This window comes from Benincasa hispida, chromosome 4 (assembly GCF_027475165.1).
Source record: "Benincasa hispida cultivar pf3 chromosome 4, pf3_genome.v1.1, whole genome shotgun sequence".
NCBI classification, from domain to species: domain Eukaryota; kingdom Viridiplantae; phylum Streptophyta; class Magnoliopsida; order Cucurbitales; family Cucurbitaceae; genus Benincasa; species Benincasa hispida.
Genome location: NC_143481.1, coordinates 28,913,347 through 28,936,464, shown reverse-complemented (window position 1 = coordinate 28,936,464; position 23,118 = coordinate 28,913,347). Strand labels below are relative to the sequence as shown.

At 31.6% G+C, this 23,118-nt stretch overlaps 1 protein-coding gene across 1 annotated transcript; it reads right to left on the bottom strand.

The window, feature by feature from the left end:
• Nucleotides 1–16,987: 16,987 nt before the first annotated feature.
• Nucleotides 16,988–21,412, bottom strand: LOC120075016 (hydroxyproline O-arabinosyltransferase RDN2-like). Its single transcript, XM_039028153.2, has 9 exons — nt 21,246–21,412; nt 19,658–20,282; nt 19,442–19,509; nt 19,143–19,344; nt 18,727–18,824; nt 18,554–18,623; nt 18,390–18,461; nt 18,103–18,216; nt 16,988–17,312 (listed from the first exon to the last, which is right to left on the bottom strand). The coding sequence occupies exons 2-9, from the start codon at nt 20,072–20,074 to the stop codon at nt 17,250–17,252; spliced, it is 1,104 nt and encodes a 367-aa protein (XP_038884081.2). The 5' UTR covers nt 20,075–20,282; nt 21,246–21,412; the 3' UTR covers nt 16,988–17,249.
• Nucleotides 21,413–23,118: the final 1,706 nt, after the last annotated feature.

Sequence of the window (23,118 nt, the reverse complement as noted above, 5' to 3'; positions counted from 1 at the left end):
CTTTATGGTTGAGATGATTCATTGGTTCACCTAAATAACCTAAACCAATCCGAACATATTATTAACTTTAAAATGTATTTTTTTTTTACTTATGTTACAATTATATATACATATATTTATTTCATAGTTTCATTTAATTCATTTATGTTGAGAGAGAAATTGAGTTTTTAGTATTAGTTTAATATATAAAAATAATTAAATCAAATTTTTACATATTAACATTTTATTTTTTTTAGAATAAACATTTAAATAAATGACTAACCCGAATCAATCCAACCCAAATATTTCATAGTTGAGTTGGGTTGGTTTAGATTCAATTTTTAATAAGAGTTATTTTGGTTGAAGAAATTTACGAACAATTGGGTTAAGTTTAAAAAGTTCTTAAACCCAACCCACTAATACCCCTTCACTTACATATTTGAAAATGTCGACAATTAAATGTGATATTAAAAATTTAATTTAATTTTGTGCTTAATAGGTACAATTAGCCATCTTTTTAAAATTAATGTATCAATTAACTATAAATTTTAAAATTTAATGTTCAGATGGTCACAAAACCTTTTTTTGTCTTATAAAGGGGTTATTTTCAACATTTTTAGTATTTATGAGATCTATTAAATATAAAATTTAATTAATTTATAAAAAACATATAGATATTTTAAGGAGCTAGAGACAAAATTAAAAGGTTGGAGATTTATTAGTCACAATTTTTAAATTTTAGGGACTAAAATTATAATCTGACTCTGTAATTTTAAATTCACTAATATATAATATTTTTATTAAGTAATACTAATTATAAAATTTTTATAAACCTTTATATAATTATTCATCTAAATATATATTTTTTAAAAAAGAAAAAATTATAAATATATGTGGCGAATGGTAATTTATTTGGGAAAATTAAAAGGATATTGTCCTTTTAGAAACTATTTGTAAAAATATTGTTTTTTTTTTATAAATAAGTAGAGGGTTCAAAATTCGACCTCGACCTTCCTTTCACTTGTACGTTGAACTTTGAACCCTCGACCTTGCCCTTCCTAACATTATTATTGAGTCTGTTTAAGGATACATTCCTCTATATTTCTAAATTTTCATAAGGTCTTCTGGAATTCCTTCCAAAGCTGCTTGAATAATTTACGGATTCTGTCATCTCAGCAAGTCTGACTAAATAATGAGCTAATGAATCTCCTTCTTTTTGCTACTGAACTTTTCAATCAAATTCGAAAGCGAGATTATGAGAGAGAGCGAGATTATGAGAGAGAGTTTGAGAGAGCAAGAGCGAGAGCGAGATTTTGAGCGTGAGCGTGAGCAAGAGTGAAATAGCGAGATTTTGATAGAGAGCGAGAATATCGTACAAATTTCCCCTTTTTTTCCTTTTTAATTATTACACATTCCACCTTCTTCTTTCTAATTTTTTTTTTTTAATTTTTCATTTTATAAAAACAATTTCTAAAAATATTTTATTATTTTATTTAAACTCTAGAAAGAATAAATTAAAAAAATAATAACTCATAAAAATAAAAAAAAATGTAAATTAAATATCTCATTTATATAAAAATAATTACAAAAATCAATGTGTCCCACAAGGCGGACGTCATCGATTTCGAGTTGATTGTCGTCGTCGACTTCGAACTTGAGGTTGCTCGGGTTCTTCTTGATGTTGCTCTGGTACCTCTATAGGCGCTTCATAATATAAATATTCATTATGTTCTCCACGACCCCTACCATGTCCATGCACGTATGAAGACGAAGGACCAGCCTTTGAGTCATAATATCCTGAACCAAATGCTGACATCATCATCATCGGACTAACATAATTAGTTTGACTCTAAATCTGCGTCATAGGGGGCAACTCTTCCACATTATGTGCAACCTCATCAAACTCATCCTCTTTCCGAACAGGTCCTCTACGTCTAGGAGCTGGTGAAGGAACAATAGGTATATCGTACATATAATGAATTTCCTCCATATAGCTTTGGTTGTCACTACATATAGCAAGAACCTGGTTCGGATCATTCGCAACCTCACGGAGTCTACTGTTGTTCGATCTCTGTGAATTATAAAACAATTAGACAATATTTAAAATAAATTTAAATTAAAAAAATAGATAATATTCATTCATTTACCAAATGACCCACAGCTGCTCTCGGACGAGTGACGTAGCGCCTTGTGATATTATTATACCAATGAATATATTCTGGAGTGACATCTGTGTCAAACTGTTCAAGAGAAACCCCCACTGCAATAAACCTTGCATGATAGTGCCATCGCACTACCAAATGTGCAACTTTTTCGGACCAATCTCCAGTCCTTAGGTCAATATCATGCAGTACAGGCTCAGTATTACAAGGCGATAGGACATTCTGCTGAAAACCGAATTGTCTCGTCACCCTGTCAGGAAGATGCCACTCACCAATGTGAAAACATATGAGAGGACTCATCGTCCACCATATGTTTTGACCATTCATACAAAAATTAGGCAAAGTATGCACAATAATTTTGTACGGCTCCCAAATAACCTGAAACACAAAATATTATATTAGAGAATATTAAAGAAAAATACAATAAAAATGTGAATAAAATAATCAATTAGGTTTAGTGTAATGTACCTGTTCAGGTTGAAGCAGATCAAACATGTATCTATACTGGTTGACTACATGTGTGGTTGTCCTAGTCACACAAATTTTGTCTCTCCACCTAAATTTTTAAATTGATAATTTAGAATTTAAATTAACTAGATCAGTGATATAAAAATTAAATTGAATTAAAACAACATACTGAGAACCGTAGGCGCGTCCAACTAATTGAGCGTCATTAACATGATGTAGCTGTGGAGCCATTGTTAGAAATCGCCCAAGCCCATAGTTGCAAAAGTATGAGAGGCCCAACTATCTCTCGAACCTCAAGTCTTGTTGCTTTGCATAGTTGTCTATACAACCATGCCAAGCATGCTCCACCCCACGAATACTGCCCCGCATCATGGAGGTTAGCTAACAGTGGCAGGAACATCAAGTGAACAAAATGACTTGATTTATCTGAAAACAGACTTCCACCCATCATTTGTAGTATATATGCTCGCACATATCTTATGACGGTTTCCTCGTCTGCATCATCTGTGAGCTCACGAAATTGTGTTCCTAACCATATTAAACTTAACCTCGATCCTTTAAACTTGTCAGCAGGTGAGGTCGCACCGAGGTACAGTTGACAAACTTTTAACCAGTCATCGTACATCACTCCGGTGACCGGCTCACCGTCAACAGGTAACCCCAATAACACTTCTATGTCTTGTAGAGTGATAGTGCACTCTCCAACAGACATATGGAATGTATGCGTCCCGGGCCTCCATCTCTCGACCAAGGCTGTGATCAGATGGCAGTCCAACTGAATAAATCCTGCCTCTCGATGTCTGCAAGATATTTCTCTAGTAGTACGATCTCGCCACACAACATATGATCGATGAATGGACTGGTCGTACAAAACATTGGGATCAACAGGTCATGGGTTTATCTTGACGCTCCAATGCATCCCTTATTTCTGCTCTTCTTTTCTCAAAATAGTTCACGCATTTGAAGAATGTTATCTGAGCAAGAGCATTTATAGGCAACATTCGAGCTCCTTTGAGGACTCCATTTATGCACTCTAATAGATTTGTCGTCATCTACCCATATCTGAATCCTCCATCATGTGCTTGAGTTCATTGCTCTAAACTAATGTTGTCAAAAAAACTTAAACAACTCCAATTTATTCCTTTGATATCTTCAATTGCTTTGTAGAACTTTTGAATCCCGACACGATAAACATAATTTTTCAATGAATTAAATTTATACTTTTTATTGAAGTTGCTGACGATATGTTGTAAGCAGAAACAATGGTGATATTTCAGTCCCGTCCAACCATTTGCGGGGTTGTTTACTACTGCAATTATACCAGCATGTCGATCTGAAATTGAACACACCTCTTCGTGTGTTACAATTTCTCTCAGGTGTTTCATACTTAGTGATCTCGAATAAGCCATCATACCAAGCGGTACTGTTCATGTAACAAGTGGCAAGTATTCAGCATTCCATGCTCGCATTTTATGGTCGTTTGTCATATTTTAACATGAACTACAAAGATTTTATTGAGGACTACTACAAATTGTCAACGTATGCTGAATGTTACTCTCCTCAATTTCAACCTGTACCGCATGAAGATTACTGAATCACGCACCCTAATATGCCTGTCTTACATCCTGATCCATCGTTGTTGAGAAGACCTGGTAGACCGAAAAGTTCATGTTATCACAACGAGATGGATTGGACACCAGCCACTTGACAACGATGTGGATTTTATAACCAGTTAGGATATAATCGTAGGAAGTGTCCTTCGTTACTAAGACGAGCTCCAAATAGTTAGGGATTGAATAATAAATAATTTTTTTATTATATATTCATTTTATTGTATATTCAATTTTTTTATTATAATTTATTGTATATTTAATTTTTTTTTTTATAATAATCTACTGTATATTCAATTTTTTTTTTTTGTAATCAATAAAGTTTTACATTATAATAATCTAATATATTCAATTTATAGTATAATAATCTAATATATTCAATTTATTCAATTTTGTCTAATGATTATTCAATTATAGTATAATAATCTAATATATTCAATTTATTGTCTAATGATTATTCAATTATAGTATAATAATCTAATATATTCAATTTATTGTCTAATGATTATTCAATTATAGTATAATAATCTAATATATTCAATTATAGTCTAATGATTATTCAATTATAGTATGATTATTAGCTCTTTTTTCTCTTTTTTTTTTATATATATTTCTATGGAAAGTTCAAATAAAGTGAAGACTCTCGCTCTCTCCTAAGATCTTGATCTCTCAGTATCGCTCTCTCCTAAGATCTCGCTCTCTCACGCTCGTTCTCTTCTAAGATCTCGCTCTCTCACAATATCTTGCTCTCTCTGTTATTGTTGTTATTTTTCCATTAATGATTACTAGCTTTCATTTCTTCTGGAACAATCACAAACACTTTTTTTATTATGGATCTACTACCAGAAACTCAATGGGTAATCTTAGCATTCAATGTGTATTCCTGATTAATCTAATTTTTCAATTATTCAACCATTTCATTTTGCCAAGTTCAATGTTAGTCAGATTAGTCAATATAAACTAAATCTCGCTCTCTCCAACATTCTCGCTTTGAATCTCGCTCTCTCCTAAAATCTCGCTCTCTCTTAAAATCTCGTTCAAAATCTCGCTCTCTCCTACTATCTCGCTTTGAATCTCGCTCTCTCCTTAATCTGCTTCAGCCCACTTATCTCCTTAATCGCTTTGAAGTTTCGACATGTGTGTAACCTTTGACAACCTAATATACAAAATTTTGTTCGTAGACAAAGCTAATTCAGAATTGTCTTTCATTCCAAGGCATAACTTGTATCCATGCGCTTCATATTCGCATGGAGTTCACTCCCAGAAATATAGTCATCCCCACCCCCTCACGTCAATCCCACAAGCCTCCGTTTAATTTGAAATGATAACAAAATGCATAGGTTGTTAGAAGCAGCTCGAGTACACAGATACATATAGTATACCATCTCATTACTTTATTTCCTCTATGAGAAAAAAAGAAAAGTAATAAACCTGCAATCTCGAGGGTGGATGTGTATCAAAACTTCAACTTTCGACAACCTAAGCGAGATTCGCGAGATTTCCCTTGTCGAGGGTTAAAGTTTCGGCCTATGTATTATTTCCAAGTTTTTCTTTGTTCGTTGAGTTCTCAACGTTCGTCCTCCACATTAGTCGAGTTCTCAACGTTCGACCTCTAGCCTCGAACTCCCAAAATAACAATATTTCTCTAATAAGTTTCAAAACAATAATATTTCTCTAATAAGTTTTGAAAACCAAAATATTAATATTAAAGGTCCAATTTATTCAGTACTTGGTAATATATAAAAATTAAAAATAAAAAAAAGAAATTGTGCTTGTTTTAACCGGAAGACAATTTGCTGAATATAAATGTACAATTTTGTTTTTCTATTTAATAAAAATAATATTCATATATTTAGAACGGTTTGAGGGGGCACGTACCCCTCATGGATAAAAACAAATCATTATAAATGATGAAGTACGATGATTAAATTGATAGACATTAAAATATAGAGACTAAATTATTATAAAGTTTAGAAATAATGAGACAATAAAATTTTATTTCTAATTATTGTACTGTCTTTTTTACTACAATAATTGTAAGATGGGGATCAAACCTCCCACCTCTAGAATATAAGGTCATATCAAATTTCTATTGAGCTAAGCTCACTTTGGTTAATTATTGTACTAATTGAATATATTATGTTAGCATAATTACTTTATATCTATATTAATCTCGGAATCATTCATGCCAAATTGTCAAGAATAAATAACATAACAGGTTCCATTGAGAAACTAATGATAACTTTAAGATGATGATAGATAATTATGGTATCCCTCAACCAAATTTCTAAATGCCCTTAGTAGAATCTCTCTAGATGAGATTCAAGAAAGACTGAGTGCTTATTGTTTTGGTATGTTGGGAACCATAATCCTAAGGTCTCTTTATTTACTAGTTCAATTAGGGTTCCCATTAAACCCTAATTAATAAGGAATGAGCTTCTACCCATTAAGTCCATACTTAATTAGAATCTAGGGTCTTAATTAATTAGATCACATAATATGACCCAATCTAATAAAATAACTCAATGTGATAAATTATTAATCCACATACATATCACATACTTTAATTAAACATATTATTATTTAAATATGTTTAACAATCTCCCGCTCGGGCTATGTCTGTGTACCTTATATAGTTAAATCACTTGAACCTTAAATGTGCATAAACATGTTATTTCAATAATAGAATTCCCCTTTAGCTCAATCTGATCTATCTTTTATATTAGCACGGAATCAAGGCGTCTTTCATCACTATCCTTGTAACTAAACCTTCCTTGATCACCAATTCTAAATCATTCAATGACATAGATCAAGTATGGATGAATAGCATGGAAACTACATGTAAAGTGATTTAGATCATGCCTGTTTCCAACTGGTCCAAATTCCTTAGTGAGATTATTCTTAAAAACTTTTTGCTAAACTGCATTTGCTAAATCACATGCATGATAAACAAGTTTAAATAATAAAACATAAACCATCCACTTTATTCTATATAGAAATAAACAAAATAAGGTAAAAAAAATCCTTATAACAAACTCCCACTAAACCATGGAATCAGAAAAATGACTAACACCCATGTGAGCAACATGCTCATGAAAAACTTTATGGTAAACCTTTAGTCAATGGATATGCCGCCATAGAGTTTGTTCCTATGTGTTCTATTAAAATTTGACTATTTTGAAGTCTTTCTTTAAAAACCAGAAACTTCACATCTACATGCTTTGACTTTATATTGCTTTTGTTGTTGTTGGAATACATCACTGTTGACTTATTGTCACAAAATATTCTTAATGGTCTTTCTATTGCCAACCACTATCCGTACCCCAGTGACAAAATTTCACAACCATATTCCATGATTGGATGCCTCATAACATGCTATAAACTCCACAATCATGGTAGAAGAAGCCATAAGTGTTTGTTTAACACTTTTTCAAGATATAGCTCCTTCAGCCAACATGAAGATATAGCCTGAAGTGGATCACAAAGGTCTTGGCATCCAACATAATAGGAATCAAAATACCCAATGATCTCCAAAACTTCTAATCTCCGATAAGTGAGCATATAATCTTTTGTTCTCTGTAAATATCTCATAACCTATTTGGTTGCTTTCCAATGATCCATCCCCGGGTTGCTCAAATAGCTGCCTAACACTCCAATTATGAACGCAATACAGGACGCGTAAATACTTAAGTGTACATTGACTTCCAATAGCCGATGCATAGAGAATCTTTTGCATCTCATTTGTCCCGATTATAGTCTTGAGGCATTGACCTAAATGAAATTTATCACCTTTAGCGATCGGGGTATCTCCTGGTGCACAATCTTTCATGATAAATCTACTTAAAATATTTTCAATGTAGTTCTTTTGTGATAATCTCAAAATACCTTGAGAACAATCTCGTAGTATTTTAATTCCTAATACAAATGAAACATCACCAAGATCTTTCATCTCAAAATTCTTTTTGAGAAACCTTTTAGTGTCATGCAGTAAACCTACATCATTACTTGCTATGAGTATATCATCGACATATAACACTAGAAAGATATATTTACTCCCACTAAACTTGTGATATACACAATCTTCCATTATATTCACCTCAAAACTAAAGGAGGTAATTACTTTATGGAATTTGTGATATCATTGATGAGAGTCTTGCTTGAGACCATATATGGACTTCAATTTGCATATCATAGACTTTGAATTACCAGACACAAAGTTTTATGGTTGCACCATATAAATCATTTCATCAATGTTCCCATGATAAATGCAGTTTTTACATCCATTTAGTGTAGCTCTAAATCAAAGTGAGCTACCAGTGCCATGATTACCCTAAAAGAGTCTTTCGATGAAACTGGAAAGAAAGTCTCTTTGTAATCAATGTCTTCCTTTTAAATAAAACCCTTTGCAACAAGACAAGCCTTATATTTTTCGGTATTATCATGTGAATCCCTTTTGGTTTTAAATATCCATTTACAACCTATGAGTTTCACTCCTGATGACAATTCAACAAGTTCCCAAATATCATTGTCTTTCATGGATTTTATTTCCTCTTCCATAACATTTATCCTCTTTTGAGAGATAACTTTGTAGAGCTTGTTGGAAGTTGACTGAACCATCTTCCATTACGACCACATCATCCTGATTTTCTCGAAGAAATACAATATGATCATCTAGAATTGTACTTCTTCTTTCTCTAATGGATCTCCTTAGTGCCATTTCTTGAAGTTGTTGAGTTTGAACTTCAGGTTCAACAATGGAGTCTTCAATTTTGTCTTATTTTATAATTGGTTCAATAGTGAAGTCAGGAATTGGAGCCTGAATATCATTTATAACCACATTAGAAAAAGAAACTAATTCCTCTTCAAAGACAACTTTTCTTATATTATTTTCCTCCCCAAACTCAACATCCTCAAGGAATTTAGCATTTCCCGTCTCAAACAATGATCTAAAAGTGAGATCATAAAACTTGAAACCCCGAGAGCACTTAGATACCCAACAAAACAACAACTAATAGTTTTTTAGTTAAATTTTCATTCATTAGACCTGCAAGGTCTAGCCTTAGCTGGACAATCCCAGATGTGAAAATGTTTAATACTAGGTTTCTTTCCTATCCATGACTCATAAAGGGTTTTAGCTACTGCTTTACTAGGTACTCTATTAAGGATATAGGTTGTAGTCTTTAGTGCTTCACCCTAGAGGGATTTTGGTAAAGAAGAATGACTAATCATACTTCTTACCATATCCTTAAGTGTTCTATTTCGCCTTTCCGTTACACCATTCATGTTGGGTTTGCATAAAATAGTGTATTGTAGGACGATTCCACATTCCTCTAGGTATTTGGCAAAGGGCCCTGGATGTTGCTCACCTGATCCATCATATCTACCGTAGTATTCACCACCACTATCAGATTTGACAGACTTGAAAACGTCCAAAGATTGAGACTTTTCATGACTTAAATATAGGTACCCATATCTTGAATAGTTGTTTATAAACGTAATAAAATATTGTCGTCCATTCCAAGAAGTCGTAAGGAATGAACCACAAATGTCTGTATGTATTAGTTCTAAGACGTCTGAGCATCTATTGGCATCTAATTTTCTTATGTTTGTCTGTTTTTCCTTAATACATTCCATACAAACGTCAAAGTTACTTAAATCAAGGAAATAAAAAATTCCATTTGACACAAGTCTTTGAATTCTCTGTTTAGAGATGTGACCTAAAACCTTGTGCTATGACATAGCGGAATTCTCATTTAATTTACGCTTTGTACCACATGAGTTAGATAACATGATATTGTTAAATGAAGCAAAAGAATCAAGCATATATAAATTATCACTTAAAGAATCGGTACCAATAAGCTTGGAATCTTAAAAAAGTCTAATTTTATTATTTCCAAAAGAACAAGAAAAATCAAATTTATCCAAACTGGAAATAGAAACTAAATTTCGTCTAAATGACGATATAATAAAAGCCTCATTCAAATCCAAATAACAACCAATTTTTAAACGTAATCTAAAATTCCCAATAACTTCAACTAGAACTGCTTTGCCATCACCCACATAGATGAATCTTTCAACATCACTGGGTAGTCGACTCCATAGGCAACCATGCATAGTAAAGTAGACTATTTCGCCTAAAGTTTAAAATACGTAGGCGGTATAGAGTCAAGTATCAATATCTCGAAGAGTTCACTCACGGAACACACACGTCATTCACGATGATGTAAATGCACTTCTCTTTGTTAGATATACTTACATGAATAGTAACACCAGGATCTACCCACCATGTATCTGTAGGTACAGAAGCTAAATTAACTTCAGAACAAACCAAAGTAAGAAGTTTACCCTTCTTTACACGTTATTTGGCGTACTTGGGACAATCTTTCTTGAAGTGACCTTCCTTTTTGCAGAAAAAATAAGGATTTTCAGTAGTTTGTTTCTTGTTTTTATTCTGCCGAGATGTCCCTTCCGTAGCATCCACAAATTTCTTTTTCTTCTTATCACGTGAGTCAGTTTCCAAATGAGTACTTTTTGTCCTTTCTCTCTTAATCCTATTTTCTTCCTGCACGCATTGTGAGATAAGCTCATTAATACTCCATTCATCCTTTTGAGTATTATAACTTATCTTAAGCTGAGTGAATTTTGTAGGAAGAAAGATAAGTATGAGATGTACGAGTAAATTTTCATTTATCTTAATATCAAGTGCCTTTAATTTACCTGCAAGATTGGACATTTCCATGATGTACTCCCTTATGTTCACATTGCCTTTATACCTCATGAAAGTTAAAGAAGTCAAAAGACTACTTGCTTTCCCTTTCTCATTTTTAGCAAAATATTTCTCGATTTTGAGCAAGGAACTTATTGACATTTTCACTTTCCGTGATAGAGCCCTGAAAAGACTCCGAAATGGAATGCCTAATGATCATCAGACACATGTGATTTGACCGTTCCCACTTCTCTACATTAGCCGTATTTGGCTGTTCCTCAGTAGAAGTAGGTTTATCGGTCTTTAATACAAGGTCCAAATCCATACACCCGATAAATATTTCTAGGCTTTCCTTCCAAATCTTGAAGTTCCAATCCATTCAACTTAGGGATTAAACTCAAATTTTTAGATATTTGAGTAAGATCAACGGAAACAATAAACAACAAAACATATACTCACAATTAAAATAAATAATTTCATATATGTGGTGGGCTCTTTTAACAAGATACCTAGTACAACATTGATGTCCAACCTTTGGGTAAAAATACCAACTATAAATAGTACTCTCAATGCAGTAATCAAAGTAATGACAATAAACTCGGTAAAAAAATAGCCTTTCTTTGAACCGACTATTTTCACATGAGTAATCCTTATAATTGTCACACACTCATTACCACAGCATATCCACAATCTAGCCAAATATTATCTTCCTTTGGACCGATAATTATCCGCATAAATCCATGAATATGCACATCTTATATTTTAGAATTAAACTAGTCCACATAACAGAAGCTACTTTGGTAACATATTATTTTGATCAATCCAATCTAACAAATAAGACACAATAATATAATAATATTATTATACAAAAAAATAATAGGAAAAGAACACCAAATAATCTTTAAAAAAAATCACCCAATAATTGCATACACATAATACAATTAAAGCAACATAAAATGTGAATAATCCACAGATGATTAATCAAAATTAAACCGAATTTCCAATATAATTAATTTAATTTAAACTTGATTTATCAACTTTATATTCAAATTCACAAACTTATCAATCAAAAACTAAGAACCATTGATAAGAACACCAAATTATTAATCAAGAAAACTTAGAAACGAGAACAAGAAATTCAATCGACAATTAACCAAAAAACCAAGGCTGATGAGATCCTCAATTGACAATTTCAAAATTATCAAACTATTTAAAAATAAAAAACCACCGAATACAATATTAACCTCAAATCGACAATTAATCCTCAATCGGCACGAACAACACAACAAAAGGTCGTGGGTATCACAAACGATTATAGTTAGAGGAGGTATTTTTTACTATTTATTTTCTTTTTTAAAATTCTTTAATCAACTTTACCGAAGATAAGACATTTAATCTCATGCCCAATAAAAAATAAAATAAACCAACAATTTAGCATGAAATTCATGTTCTGATACCACTTATTAACATAATTACTTTATATCTATATTGAATAAATAAACTTTAAGATCATTCATGCCAAATTGTCAAGAATAAATAACATATTGGATTACATCGAGAAACTAATGATAGCTTCAAGATGATGAAAGATGACTATGGTCTCCCTCAACCAAATCTCTGAAGGCTCTTAGTGGATCTGTCTCTAGATAGGATTAAAAAAAGACTAAGTGCTTATTGTTTTAGTATATTGGGGACAATAGACTAAAGTCTCTTCAATTAGATTCCCATTAAACCCCAATTAACTAGGAATGAATGTTTACCCATTAAGTTCATACTCAATTAAGAATCTAAGACTTGAATTAATTAGAACACATAATATCACCCAATCTAATAAAAAAACTCAACATGATAAAATTATTAATCCACATACATAGTCTATACTTTAATTAAACGCATTATTAGGTAAATATGTCTAACATATTAATCTTGTTATTAATAGTTGATTGGGTGTTAGGGTGTTAAATTTTGTTAGGAGTTTGTATGGTTTGTGTCGACTTTGTTTTGGTTGATTTGGACGTTTTAATGTTTAGTTTTGTATAGCTTCAAAATTTGTTTAGTCTTATATACCATTGGAGCTTCAATTATAAAACAATACTTTTGAATTCTCTCATACGTTCAACAATGCAAATTCGTCGTTGATTTGAATATATTGTAGTAAATAAAATATCTACTGCCATCTTAAAATCCATGATACGACTTCCATTCATACAAATGGCTGAACTCTAAAAATTATATATAATCATTGGTCATATCACTCTAGTTTCATACAAGAATTTCTTTGTTTATTAAAAGGTTCATTGTTGTATTTAAAAATGAATTGATTATTTTTACGATTGGCTTAATTTTATATTTAAATTTCTTTAAGAAAATAAAAAAAATCATTTTGTTGGTCTCTCAATTTTGAGTATGTTTCCGTTTAGTTCTTAGGTTTGAAACCGTTACACTTTTATCCTTATTTTGAGTTTAGTTTCCATTTGATTCATTTTAAAATATTATTTATTTTCTTTTAATTTTTGAATTTAGTTTCAATTATTCCAGATTTTACAATTTAACAATTGAATTTTTAGAAATACCTACATTACATTTAGTTGCTTGTGGGAATTTTCTACTAATAAACTTAAATTTATTAATAAAATTAGTTTTATTAAATTTCTATCACAGTTGTTAAAAGGGAAATTCTTATAAATAAACAAATTTAAAAAATATTTATACTATATAGCAAAAACTTTTAAAAATGTTTTATACTTTTGAAACTTTTGCTATAAAGTGTAAATATTTCCCCACAATTAAAATTAATTTTAAATTATTTTATAAATTTATACGAAAGTAAGCACTGAGAATCAAGTACACATCAACGGTGCAAGAATAAAAGTCTAAAGTCATAAATCTAGGGATCAAATGAAAAATTTAAGGTAAAAATGTAATATTTTGAGAATTAAATAGAAATTAAATTCAAAATTTATACTCAAATCTATGGCACTCAAAAAATATTTCTTCCTAAATACGAGAATGAGATTTAGTTCATGATTTTATTGTGGTTTTGTTCATACTATCAATTAACAGCTAGAACAATTCTATTGCTTACAATTTAAAATGCTGGAAGATGTAATTTTTTGACAATCTGATTTGAAGACATTCCTCCCTCGAGGAAATTATTGATTTGTTTTGTCCTTACTTTCTCATTGTTTTTTATTTTCTTTTGTTATACTAAAAAAAGGACAATTAAAAATAATTTTTTGAAGAAAGAAATAAAAAACAAAAATTGATACCGACTTTCCAGATTTTATTATCCGTTTAAATTACCGAGGATCCTCGGTAGCTTCAAGCCGCATAAATATTGACCCTTTTTTATTTTTATTTTTTCTGAGAAGGGAATTCATTAAATGTTGACTTTTAGTTTTTTTTTTCAAACATTATAACCATAAATAAAATAATTCGATTAATTATAGAAACATTTTGATGGATAAAAAAAAACTATATTTAAATATAGAAAAATAAATCAAAATATTTACAAGATATAACAAAATTTTAAAACTATCAATGATAGATATTGATAGAAGTATGATTGATAATTCTAAAATTTTACTATACTTTGTAAATATTTTCAAATGTTTTACCATTTAAAATAATTTTCCTAAAAATATCAAACTATTTACATAAAATAACCAAAAAAAAAAAAAATCTAATGATAGACTTTTATCCATGTCTATCACATAATATTAATAATAGACTTTTATCATTTACTATCACTCATAGATATTGATAGATTTCTATTATAACATATACGAAAGAAGATTAAATTTTATTATTTTAGATAATTAGTTTCCCTTATTTTTCTAGTTTTGAAAATTTTCTTTAATTATATTTACGAGAATTTATATAAATATTAAAATATTTGAGATTTTAGAATTAAATGTGAACACACGAGTAGTCAAATATTCCATATCCATTTCAAAGCATTTCACCAAAAGAAAATACTAAAAACTTTCTTATGTTTCCAATTTTCCTTTTGTTTCTTTTTTTCATTTTCAAAAGATTGCGATTGGTTCACCTATTGGATTTTTATTATATAGCTTGAAAGGGTAAAATTGACATTTATATTTATATTTACAAATTATAAATTCAAATTATTAAATATAATAACAATATGTTTGACTTGTAGTTTTAAACAAGTTTGAGTTTATGCAACAATCTAGACTTGAGAATGTTGAATTTTAGTCAAATGTATTTGGATTCTACTAGAGAGAATTGCAAATTTTAGATATATTGATACACCAATTTCTAATTGATAAATTGTTGGATTAAAAGAAAAGTCATATTATGAAATTCCAAATATTTTTTTTCCTTTAGTCCAAACACACATTTCATTGGCTTTATAACCTCTAGTTGTACAAATCTATCATTATATTATTAATATCATAATCAACCATGTACCAAATGGAATTGGAGTTTTGTTTTGTTATTGTTATTTGTGTTTTTGGTAATTTTGGATTTAAAAGAAATCTTTAGAGAGACGAATGAAAAATTGAAAAAGTTGCTTCATTCCAAACAAATTTAATGCAGGCCAAAAAAATTGTCTAGAAGAGATGCCAATGAAGAGTGTGCAAATTGCAAAGTAATCAGGTTGTGACCCAATTGGCCCACCTGCACCTCAGAGGCCAAGGTCGAGATTAGCTAACCCCTCCACTTTGGACATATTACAAAGAGGAGAGATCAAGATAATTAGGTCGCTTGATCCCATTGGCCCGCATCAACTAATGTTATTAATATTTTATTCTATTTGAATATTGAATGGATCTTCTTTAACCCATCAATGTCAAAAGATTATGTTAAAAGAAACATTAATCTAGAGACTGTGGGATGAATTGTGGTGATTGAATAACAATTCTCTTTGTTTAATGAAACTTGTATGGTTGTACTCTCTCACACACGAGATGGGGGACAATATCTAAACCAAAAAATTATTTTTTTTAAAAAAAAAAAAAGGAAAAAGAAAACTTCATTGTCTTTGAATTTTCATCAACTCAATTTGGCTTTTATCTGTTGTTAATCTTATGATGAGAGTATTACATTTTATGCCTGTTAAATCATGTTTTTCGTTTTTATTTATTTTTGTTTCTTTGTTACACTACAAATATTTTGAACGTTGACTTTCATTCTTGTTCCAATAATATTTTTTTAAAAAGAAAGTCAAAATACTACCTAATCAACAAATCATTTTCTCAAAAGATTTGGAAACTAAAATTTGAAACTCACAAATTTGACAAAATTAACGAAAAGAAAGTTGGGTATTTTTCTTTGAAAAATGGGAAACTAGACCCAATACCATGTTGTTCTTTATCTAATATTTCTTTTATTATTATTTTTGAAATCCAATCTTTACAAAATTTTGAAATACACCATGTTTCTCTTTATTTTTCATTCATGGTATTTTTGTCCATTTCATTTTTTTTTTCAAAAAGCTAGTCCGTTAACCAATTTGCTATTTTTGAAAAAAAAAAAGTTCATTTTTTAAAAGTTATTTTTAGATTTAATTATTCTTCTGATCACCCTAACATATTTTTCACCCTCTTACACTTCATTCCATACCCACCCTAAACCGAACAAAAAACTGACCCAAACCAAAGTGGACAAAAATGTTTTTAAATTTCATAACCTTTTTTTTTTTTTTAATATCTATGAATCTTTGGTCTAGCTTACATACACCATGACTAATCTCACGGGACAACCCACCTGACGTTACAACATTTAGGTGTCAAGAAAACTAGTGGAATTTGTAGCCACCATAAATTAAATCAATGACCTCTTAACCTTTTATCAAGGGGATATCTCCTTATTTACTACTAAGACAATCCATGATAATTTAAATTTTATAAGTTTTACATAAATCAATTTACCAATGGTAATTAATTTGTCAAACCAGTCAAGCCAACTAAATCCATTTGGTTTGGTTGACTTTTTCCATTTCCAAGTTGCCTTCAAATACAAATTTGGCCCCCAAAATGGAAAAAAAGAAAAACAAAAGTAGAAGACATATTCAACTTAGAACCCACAAATTCAACTGCTCCGTAAATAAGTAATTTTTTTTTCTTTTAGAAAAAGAGAGGTTTAGAACAAGAGAAAACTAAGAAATTGATTCAGTTGGTTTCTATAACAAAATAATTCTTTTTACTATTCCCCCCTCTCTAAAATCCCTAAAAAAAAGGGTTCAAAACCAAGCTGGGATTTGTATATTCTGAAGTTCGTGAGATGTGATTGAAAAGACAGGACATGAATTTTAGAGCACAGGCCTTTTGAACACATCAAATATGACATTTTATATAACTATGTTGCCTCCCAGTTGGGAAGGTTAGCAGTTGCTTCATTCACCATCTTTACCAAGGTTACCTGCCAGATAAGAAAACTACCAAGCTAAGAGAAAATCATGGTACCAAAATGGAGAGACACAGAGAGAGAAGCCATATATCATCTTTTTCACAGATATGAATACAAGACACGTGACATGTACATGATGACGTTATTTCTTTTAAATCTAGGACTTGGACATGACAAGCATGTTTATTTAAATAAACAATTTTTAAATATCATTTTTATACATAAAGGAAATTCAAAGTCAACAAATTTATGCATCTATATATTTAATAAGTGTTTAGTACGTGTCCTAGTATTCGATATGTGTCAAACGTGAACACGTCTACCAAATTAAAGTGTTTGTACTTAGGTTTCTCACTATTTTGGAAACCAGATATAGTAGAAGAGTCTACAAGGAGTGTGCACGTTTCTGTACAGTTTCTTAGTTTTATGCATTTTCCTTGTTTGCAAGAATATGACCAAACATGACTTCTACACTAGGCCCCTAGTTATTATTAGTCAATATATTTACTCATACATCGGTTCGAATAAACGTTGAAAGGCTACATAATAACAATGACAAAACTAGCCTAGTTCTGTTGAATAGGACACCATGTCAACCAGTGACTCAAAGGGCATGGCCAAAGGCCAGCAACAAAATCTAAGCTTCTGGCGCTGAGGATGAAAATGAAATTTGAAACAAACCAAAAAGAAACAGAAGAAAAAAACTGAAACTGTGCTTAGGCAGAATCGTGCAGAATCCTCATTTCAAAATGGTAAATGGCAATAAGAGGAAGACAGGGGGAATGGTTTTCCAGAAACATACCACACTTTCAGGAACTCCTGGAGGGGGTAAAGGTATGTTTTTCGGTGGAGGTCCACGTAAATGCGATCTCTTGTCGAATCGCCATTCACCAATTTTGCCATATGTCAATTCCCCCTGACAATTTTCAGGTAAGAGAGTTCATGAGATGACAGAACAAGCATACAAATTATAAGATATATTTATTAGAAACTTTGCTGGGAATCGTAAACAATTTTGTTTTTTAATCCATGCTCTGATGTTTATACTCTGAAAATTGAAAAGAAGGAACGTAGGCAAAGAAAATTCACCTTTAAGTTGTAGTCGCATCCATAAGTATAATGTATAATGAACTTTTTACCTATGTCCAAGTCCCATGGTGGCTGACCAGTTGGAAAAGAAAAAGAAAATCTCAAGATTGGTTTCGATATGTAGAAGAAGCTATCCATCACATTAGAATTGATGTATCTCATACCTGCAACATAAAATCTTTCCGAAGTACATGTTGCACGCCGTGCAAAGCCGAAGCAACTGCATAAGCATACCTTAGGAAAAAAGGGAGCTTCAGAAGACGTTTCACAACAGATTTTGGATTTTCTAGAGTGGTCTAATATAGAAGACAAAAGGTTGCTTTTTCCCAAAACTTACATTTCTAGCACCCATCCAAAAACTTTATCCGTCTCTGGATCCTCTTTCATCTTCAATGAAACATTCATCCAGGTAGGAGCAATCTTTTCAATCAAATCCTGACAAACAGAATCCATTTGACACATAGAACAATAAAGGTCGAGTCAGTAAAAAGAAAATAGCCTTTTATTGATGAATACAGAAATGACAACAGGGAAAAGATTCTGCAAAAATGATATGAGAATAAGAAATGACACGTTAAAAAAAGTCATAATGTGATCGCAACCTTAATATACTAAGATTTCTTAATAGGAGAGTAAATGCTGTAAATCACCACATCCATTCAGGGTTATGGAGGAAAACGTAATTATGCTCACAAAGAAGTGTATTGATCTTAATCCAGGTCTTAAATTTGAAATCATTTTGAGAGAAATCACCTTCCTAATAATTACAGGGGAGTTGCCAATCGGATCAATATTGGTTACGGGGCCATATTCCTTGGGGAAAAACTTTCTCAAAACTTTTTCATTTTGATCAGGTTTGATGTAGAAAAATGGGAAGGCAGCTGGATAACCTCCATCAGATAAATTAGGAAGCGGATTAACAAATATATGATCTGGTTCTGCCATTAGTATATATCTACAACAAAAGAAACAAAGAGAATTAGATACTCAAAATTCATATAATGAAATTTATGAAGAGTTCTATCTTCAATGATTGTACATAAAATTCTCACTCTTCCTCTATTGTAGCCTTTTCCAGCCACTGCACAAAGGCCCACGGTCTGTTTAAGACGATGTAGCCCTGAGAACAGAAAATATAGTTCAATGAAAACCGGAAAAGAATCGTACTTATTTGAAAACAAAACATTACGATGAGGATGTTCAAAGTAACTATTAGTGATTTAAATGAACACAAAGAAGAAAGTGTGGTCAGATTAAAGAAATCTCACCCGGTCCATACCAGCAGGAAGAGGATCCACCACCATAGTAGGAATCTCATCCATTAAGTTATCTGGTTTTCCCGAGTGTAAAATACGAGTGAACCCTCCCATCTCAGATTGAGGCAAATTTTTCTTCTGCTTGTACCAGTAATACATAATACGACATTGCCATTTGCTGTAAGGGGCGTCAGTCGCTGTCAAAGCAACATGGAAAGGTGACTTCGTCTTCTTTCTTTTCACATTCTCCGGCATTTCAATGATGGGGTCAGTCGATAATCGGTTGTAGGAGTTATGTCCAACTTCCCTTCCCACAGATCCATACTGAATAATAGCCGTCACCAAATTATAAGTTACAAAGCAGAAAGTAAGAGCCAAGAGAACCAGAAACAGAGGGGAAGCCTGTCCAGCGTTCTTCCTCCCAATCATAGTAGCTATTTGTGAGATCCAAATCAAGGACTTTCAAAATTCATTATAGGATGAGTTTCCTGATTTAAAGTAGCGTAGGAGACCACAAATAATCCATGAAACCTTTACGTTTCTCTTTCAAATACAAGCACCAGAAGCAATATGTCGGACCACTTTTACAGTATATAACTTGAGAAGAAGAGTTTGATTGCCACAGAAGTTCATTTCACTGCCAACAAAAAGAATAAAGGAGGGACTTCACATCATTTGACAGCAAAGAAATCAATGATATTCTAGTTGAAAACCACATGGAAGAAGGAACTATCATCAATATACGGTGGAGGAGAAAAAAATCTCTCTGATACAATCTTGGTTAAAGAATGGTACCTAATCTATAAAAGCTAAAGAATTCAATATAAAACTCTCCTTCACAATGCCAGTCAGTCATTATTAGGTGAAGTGATCTTGGTGCATAATTCCTTGTTGTGAAAGCCACAATCATATTCCAAGTTTTGCATCATGAAAAACAACCTATAGGAGGTTGCTTCAAGTTCTAAATGGGATACCTGAAAGATAGGTGGTCTAGTAAAATCTCGATATGGAACATAATTGTGTGAGTTCTGCTGTAGAATATAACTTCCTTTTACATATGTATTTTTTCTTTTACATATATAACCCCCAAAAAGAAAAAGAAAGAGGGAAAATTGGAGAAAGGAACATAACAAACACTCCTTCACAATTCAGGACATCTCCATAATTGTTAAAGATCTAAGCTATCGTGAGTTTATAGACTCAAACATCACATTTCATGTTCAAACTTCGACATCAAAGTCAGAATGCAGAAACTAAAACAAAAGAGATCTCAATGGTGGATGAAATTCTTCATTCTTCAGAAAGATGCAAATCACAAATGGGCAAAAGGGTGGTGGTGGGGGGGGGGGGTGTTGAATTTAGCATTGACTTCAGAATCCTACAAAATGGGTACATCCCAAAACTGCAAAATCGTTCATCAATCAAAAAAGAAACCCAGAAAAAGTCAACGATCAAAGAGCTACGAAAACAACTAGAGATCAAAAGCAGAGCAATGGGGGGAGAATTACAGGTGGGGTTGGTGGCATTGAACGAAATTCAAAGCACAGAAATTATAAATTATGAAAATTATGAAAGGTTTTCACATCAAGAGAGGTCAAACCTTGAACATCAGGCAGTCGGGGAAGAAGAAAACGATGGAAAGAAATGGGTGTCGTGTTGGAATCGAGAACAAACTGAGAGATCTGAAAAATGGGTGTTGTGTTACGGTGAGGACAGTCTTCGTGAACGTTGATTAGTTGCCTTTTGAGTATTTAATTTAATTTGGTATTTAGTTCATACCCATTTCATTTTTAATTTTTATCTTATTTTTTACTGGACGAAAAAACACGATGCACGTGTTTTAAAATTTTTATAGTAAATTTATAAATTTGATCAAATATTTATTGAGTATAACATAATTAGTAATACTTTGACATGTAATAGAATATTTTAAAACAATACCGTTTAAAACTATATATTGTTGTTTAAAATTAACTATATTGATTGTTAATATTTGTAAAATAAAAGTTATGTCTCAAATATTTTTAATCACATTTACCTATTATGGTTGAAAATATTTGAGCCATATATTTTAGAGAAAAAATAAAAGGAAACAATTTTTTGAATGAATAAAATTATAATTATAATTATATTTATTTAAAATTTGGAATACATAAAAGTTAAAGGTAAATAAAGAAACAAAGAAACCTAAAATAGAAGGATGGATCAAATTATAATACATATCATATAAGTTGAGTACAGTTCGTGCAATGAAATGATACAAAAGTGTCATTAGGTAAAACTATGCTTATTATCTTTGAAAAAATGTAACATACCATCCCATTGGGTAATTCTTTCGTGGTTCTTGAAAGATAGTGATTTATGTAGAAAGAAGAGACTATATATTTCATAAAAATTATATACTTTGAAATTTAATACAATACAAGGAAACAACTACATAATAAATTGGACCTTGTTAAAGCAAAATCTCTTTGTAAACAATATTTCTTATATGTATGGAAGACAAATTTGAATCCTCTAGTGATTTGATGAGGACTTTTGTTGTTGACATTGAAACGTCCCTTGATAATGCAACATATGAAGGAAATCTAAACCGAGATCTCTATGAACGGAAACAAGATCTTTCCAAGCCCATTGTGCAAGAATACAAAGCATTCACATACATAATAGTTATGCATCTTATAATAAATTACAACATGCTATCTTAAACAAATACAAAAGGAGAGAGACATACCCTTGAAGCATTATTCTTCTGGAAATCTCTCATTGTCGCTGTCCAGCCAAACCTCTGGCTCTCTTGAGCAATGGAACAGTGATCTCTCGCTGTTGCTCCAACCGTTTGGCCAGCAATCTCTCGTTGTCGAATGCAATCACGAACAGACTTCTTCACGAACAAACACCCTTCGACACTACCACTTGACAACCTTGGTATTCTCGGAGTGAGAATCCAGAATGTGTGGGCTCTGTGTGAATTTGGTAGAGGGAAGAAGGAATCCAACAATCGAACTACACGACCAAGCAAGTGGAAGAAGGAATCTGTCTATTGCATAGTTGATCGTTTTGTCTCTGATCGTTTACACAATCGACTCTCACCTAGCTTGATCGTTTAGCAAATCTTGCTTACACGATCGTTAAACATATCTCGCTTACACGATCGTTTAGCAAAACTCACTTGATCTTAGAATCTTGCTTACACAATCGTTTAGCAAATCTCTCGCTATCGTTTAGTCTCTCGTGAGGGCTATCATGTAGGCTCTCGTGAGTAAACGATTAGTGAATTACTTAATAAAGCGAAATTAACCTTTCATTTTTATCCCGCAGTTATCAAATAATTGAAATTAACCTCCCACTTGTACAGTTAATAGAGAAAAGAATAACCAATTCAACAACTATCTCATAATTGTTTAATTATAAATAAATATAATAACTAACTTATCATATTATGTTTATAACCTATAGTTTTAATATCACAT